Source organism: Protopterus annectens, chromosome 8.part0 (assembly GCF_019279795.1).
Source record: "Protopterus annectens isolate FY-2018-M chromosome 8.part0, PAN1.0, whole genome shotgun sequence".
NCBI classification, from domain to species: domain Eukaryota; kingdom Metazoa; phylum Chordata; order Ceratodontiformes; family Protopteridae; genus Protopterus; species Protopterus annectens.
Genome location: NC_056741.1, coordinates 1,772,399,778 through 1,772,405,954, shown reverse-complemented (window position 1 = coordinate 1,772,405,954; position 6,177 = coordinate 1,772,399,778). Strand labels below are relative to the sequence as shown.

The 6,177-nt window shown below is 38.1% G+C and overlaps 1 protein-coding gene across 1 annotated transcript in view; it reads right to left on the bottom strand.

Annotated features, from left to right (window-relative positions):
• The window catches only part of LOC122809630 (cytochrome P450 2D26-like), an 844,591-nt gene that overhangs the window by 450,480 nt on the left and 387,934 nt on the right, over window positions 1–6,177 (bottom strand). Inside the window, exon 3 of the mRNA XM_044081265.1 lies at window positions 5,863–6,015. Within this exon, the coding sequence (XP_043937200.1) occupies window positions 5,863–6,015 (153 nt within the window). The remainder of the gene's footprint in view (window positions 1–5,862; window positions 6,016–6,177) is intronic.

Below are 6,177 nucleotides of genomic sequence, written 5' to 3'. Positions count from 1 at the left end.
CATAATATTGTGGTTTTCTCGCAAATTAGAGGCAAATCATTAAAGACTGAAGTTAAGAAATAATGACAGACATTTGAGAATCAGACTACATAGACATCAGGAGATTCATAATAATGCAAGACCTGTTATTCTATCAATTCTGTAGATTTGTAAGTGCAATATTTAAAATGTGTCCCTCTTTTGGGGCCTTAGTCCCACTTCTATTCAGGACTTTGGCCAGATTTGTTGTTCTAAGATGTTGAGAAGTATGATGTGACTGGGGGTACATGCTGTAACACCACACACAGGGTAACAGACTGCATACCTCTCCCTGTACATGTTTTTGCAGAATGTCTAGCATTTTGCCCCATATGTCTGCTCTGTTCCTCATAAAATTGTATTTTTCTGGCAATATACTGTAAAATGCAAGCAGTAAAGTGTTGTAACTACTGACACATTTAATTAACTCATTCACTCAAATGGAGCTCAGGAAGTTTGCACTGTTACTTCCAATGGGCGGAGCCTAAGACTTTTGAAAGAATCAAATTATGTCTTCACATTTCAAACAAATGTTCATATCTCTGGAACCATAAGGGTTATGAATTAAGTATAAATGGCAAACTCTTCAGAACAAACTATTTTTATAGTGGGAACATTCTTTAGGTTCTAGGTCTTAAACTGAATTTTATAAGTCACAGTAAACACAGCGACTATTACATTTGCAATATTTTATAAACAACTGAATATCTCAGCAACAACACAAGTTACACACATATTGTTATCCGCATTTTATCCATCTAGCTGAGAGCTTTCTTATGAGGCTAAGGAGTTCTGCCTGTGTTACTTGGTTGTTGAGATATTTAGAAAAACGTGAAAATTATATCTATATAAATTAATATCACAAAAGTAACAGTTAATATTTATTTACCTGCACTAGACAGAGGTCAAATATTAATGCAGTTGAGTTTGCTATTGTGTAAACTTTAAGAAGAAATATTTTAAAAAGTTGTGCATAACATGGTTTTGGAATTGTTGGTGCAAATATGAACAAGCAATATTTGATGCCTAGAGGCATCAGTAGGAGTCAACTGCAGATGCACCTGGAGGTGTCACTTGGATGCAATGTGCTAAGTGATGGCCTTTACATCCTGCAGCTAATCTGACCTGTTGCAACTTGCTGTTATACTAGCCACCGTCTAGGTTACTCAGAGCATGTATAATGTCTGTCTGTAGGTTTGAGCCTTTGTCACCCTATTTTCTCTGGCTTTGTCCATCTGTCTTGTAGCAACAGACTGAGGAGTTATGACACTCTGTGGGAATACCATCATATGAGTACCTCACATGCAAAAAATGTATATGCCGGCAGATTCGAACCATCAACACCATCACCCATGCTAATGTCCCTAGCCCAGTGAGCCACATCAGGCACCAGACAGAGAGGTTGCATTATTCACACTATTAATAACATACAGACATACACTGTCACACTTGCGTTTTGTGGGAAATACAATCTGTGGCCAGGTTCTATGTCACAGCTCTGGTCTGCTGATATATTATTGCAGACTTACTGTTACAGCAGTTGTATAGGAACACAAATCTGTTGGGGTGGGGGACAACCAGCCCCATGCTCTGCTGGCATAGACAGTCATGAGACTGTCCTGTGACCCCACTGTTTGGCATCTTCTTTGAATAATGTAGTGTATTTCCAGCCATGTGGCTTAGTGAATATTATGGAGCACGTACTATTAGACAGAATACCTATTGTTCCAAGTAGCTGTTAGATCTCTGAAACTAGCCCAGTAGCCCACTATATTCTCCTGCATACATGCAGCAGGTCCATACATATGGTACCGTAGTCTAGTACCCCATCCAAGTGGTGTATAGGAGAATGACTTTGCTTGTGATTGCAGCAGTTGACAGACCGGTAGTACAGGGCTGATTCTGCCTGATGCATGCAGTACACAGACAATACATGGTTAGGTATGGGTTGTGTGTGCTGGCTGGTCATTTTTAGTATATGTATGTAAGTTGGAGTAAGGTGCCAGTCCCTAGGGCACTATGTTGTCAGTACATGTGCTGTGCATTGTCTCTTGGCCAAGGCCAGGGCATACTGAGCATGCCTACAGCTGCCTACAGGTACAACCTCAGGGGGGGTTATCCTTTGAGTCCCCCTGTGAGTGTGGCTGTGGTGACCTTGGCACTGGTAGGGGGCTGTGTATCCCTTCACTCTGCTGATCCTGCTACAGCTGTTTCCACAGGATCATATTGTGTAGCATGACACATACTGTGAACATCTGTGCACATGTGGCTGGAGAGTACTGCAGGGCTCCACCAGATATATAAAGGCACCTGAACTGTGACTTTAACAGCGCAAACACACACTCTACAATGTTCCTAGTTTGTGTGTATGCCTCATTGTAGGGTTCTTCAGTAGGTGTGTGTGCATTTCGGATGGGTGTCATCATCCACAGTTCCAGTGCATAGCCAGCATCCCCCATTAAATGCCCGTACATGATGTCCCCCCTAGCAAACCTCTGGTACAGCTGTGATGCATTCCAGATATGGGAGGTGTGATAACTGCCACGGCTGCCGGCAAACAGAATGATGATAATACCTCGGGCATTGTACATGGCCTTGCAGTTGATGGAGTGTTACCCCTTGCGGTTGATGTAGACTCTACCCTCCTCACTGGCTGGTGGCTTGATGTGTGCATGAGTGCAATCTATGGCACCCAGTACCTCAGGGTAGTGTGCCACATGTTAGAAGAGTTGCATACTGCTGGCCCTCTTCTCAGGGGTGCAGGGTAAATACATGTGCCCACTAGCATTTGGTAGCATGACATCCAGGAACTGGTGGAGTACCCAGGATGTTGATGCCTGTGAGACCCCCATCATGTACCCAATTGGTCTTTGGAAAGTGCCTGTAGCTAGTATCCTAAGGGCTACACGTACCTTTGTTTCCACTGTCATGGGTTACCCTCTGTTGGCTCTGGGTCTGAGTTGAGGGTGACAGAGCTCAGTGAGTTCTTGTAGTAGGTCCCTGTCCAGCCTGTAGTGCTCTACAATCTCCAGCTCATGGCCTGAACACTCTTCTCCTTCTCTGCATAGACCTATTGTCAGCAGCAGCAGCAGCACTGACCTCAGCATCTAGCTAAAGAATTATAAATGGCAAACTCTTCAGCATAAACTATTTTTATAGTGGTAGTATTTTTTAGGTTCTAGGTCTTAAACCATATTTTATAAGTCACAGAAAACACAATAACTATTACATTTGTAATATTTTGTAAACAACTTACAATATCTCAGCAAATGCTCAGGTTACATGCATATTGTAAGGAACATTTTATTCATCTAGCTGAGAGCTTTCATATGAGACTAAGGGGTTCTGTCTGTTATACTTAGTTGCTGAGATATTAAGAAATATGTGAAAAATTATGTCTATATAAATTAATATCATAAACACAACAGTTAATGTCTATTTACCTGCACTAGACAGAGGTCAAATATTAATGCAGTTAAATTTGCCATTGTGAAAGCTTTAAGATGAAATCTTTTAAAACCTTGCACATAGCATGTTTTGGAATTATTGATGCAAATATGAACAAGCAATATTTGATGTCTAGGGGTGTCAGTAGGAGTTAATTGCAGATGCACCTGGAGGCATCGCTCAGATGTAATGAGTTAATCCACTTAGGATGTTATTGTATAGCCTGAGACTGGCACAAACAGAAGCTGAAGACAATTAAAAAGTTCTAAATCTCACACAACAAAATCAATTAACTGAAACCTTACATCCACCTAAAAGCAATTAAAGTTATGCAACTCTACCTGGTTCGCCATTTCTCTTGCAATAAGACAACAATGATTTAATGTAATAATAGCATCCATTTGCTAACTATGTAGAACCACTGTGCACACAGTCCTTTTTCAGTCGCAGCATCTGGTTAAGGGGCTTGCTCAAAGTTAAACAGTAGGCAAAGAAAGACTGAGGGAATTAAACTATATACCTTAGAAATTATAGCTCAGAGCCTTAACCATCTGTACCAACTGCCAAGTCACTTAAAAAATGAATGATGTACAGCTATTTACTAAAATTACTAAACAAAGGCTTAAAACAATTTCCAGCATTTTACCCAGATGCTGTAGCATTAAACAACAAAAACACCAATTTAAAATAATTTAAATTTAAGAACTGGTAAGCAAATGCAAACAACTAACTTAAGACATGAAATGAGAAGGAAAACATTTAGCTTTTACAGACATAGCTGAAGCTGCTAGGTTTTATTGCTATTTTTAGTTGATTTACTTGTGTTTAGGTAAGTCAGTTTGCCAGTTTTTATCATGTATCCTGGTCTTTATTTATTTTCAGGGGGATAATAAATTATCGTGTTAAAAAGTAGCTTAGAAATTGCTCATTTATGCATTTTCCAGGATCTTTGGCAAAGGAAATAGCATAACAATGTCTGAAATTTGTACTCTCTGCTGATGCTGCTAGAGTTTCAAGGGGTGTGATGTATACTTGTTTCCAACTTGCTAATGTATACCTGTTAAGGAAAATGGTTAAGTATGTTAATATAAGACCAAGTACAACCAACTTGTAACAACAAGCAGCAAAGCCAGATCCTCGGACTCGAACAGAGAAGATAATCCAGTAATAATATTGATAGCGATTTATTAAATAATAAATGTCACTAGTTAAAATCCATACACAGAGCTCTATACCACAAGGTTTAGCGCTTTCATCTGATACATTCCAGACTTCTTCAGATTCAAATTGATGTAGGGTATGCTATTGCTCCATTTGTGTTTTCAGACACTCTTCAGGTAGATTTCCTTGTGCAAGAGCAGTTGGTTTAATTTTCAGTAGAAGTTTTTTTGTATGTATGTGTTTAATGAGATGAAGTTATAGTTTGTTTACAGTCCTGTACAGTTCATTAGTGCTGTAGTGCTTTTGGTCTGCTTTGATTTAGTTGGTTAGACACAGATGCTATAAAATGAACATTCATAGGTCAGGCTACAGTGAAGTAATTTTTATTTCGGAGTGGGTTTGTTTGTTTTTATTTTATTTTATGCATGTATCTATGTGTGTATGTGCATATGTACGTATGTATGTATGTATGTATTTATTGCTTGAGTGTTATTTTGTAAATATGGCACCATAGCTGTTTTGAATTGTCTGAGTGCATATATCCTGTCAGCAAATGCACATAGTGAATAAGGAACACATATGCTCATTGTGTATTATACTCTTTGTATTAAGTATAATATAGGTAAAAAGCATATGAGAATATAATACATTCACAAAATCACGTGTAACATCATGTATGCATGTCATATAGAGATATATTCAAATAATCACATTGAGTATAAATGTTCTAATAGCACTCATTCATACATGCACATCATAATTAAATATCACAGATTTACTCATTTATTATGCAAAGCATCATGAATGACTTATTTAGACACATTCATACATGTGCATCATATATGACCTTAATGTTTTTAGTCATCCACATGTCCAGCATCATGCATAAACATCTTCACACAAACTCATTCATGGATAAAGATTGTGCATGAATGTCACCAATCAGGCATGTATATCACACATGAATATATGTGTACTCAGTACTTACTCAAACTCATACATGAGCAACATTGTCATGCATGTATTATTCATGCAACATACCATTACCTCTACTGATTACCAAACAGACTAGACAGTGACTCAGCACCCTGTTCACATTACAGTCTTCTAAAAGAACTTGTATAGAAATTCCCATGGAGTCAAAGTTTTTAAATGACCTTACTCAGTGATAGAATAACCCTCAACACTGATATAAATTATATAAATTAGTTTTTTATATGAAGAAGTTAACTATACCTTCATTCTCTTTAAAATATTTCACCATGTGTTTTGCCTCTTCAAAGATCCGTGTTTCCATGGACGTTTTTCCTAGACCAAAGTTTTTCAACAGCATCAAGCAAAATCTCCTCTGTTCTTTCCAGCTTTGGCCATAACGGGCTCCAACAATACCTGTGGAAGTCAAAGATCATCAATTAAAATACACTACAAAGAAAAAGAATAGAATATAATAGACTCTCATTTAACAATACTTTGCAAGTATGATCTAAAATATTCCCTGTATAACCTAAGTCTGAATTGATTGTTTAAATATTATGCAGTGTCTGACACTTA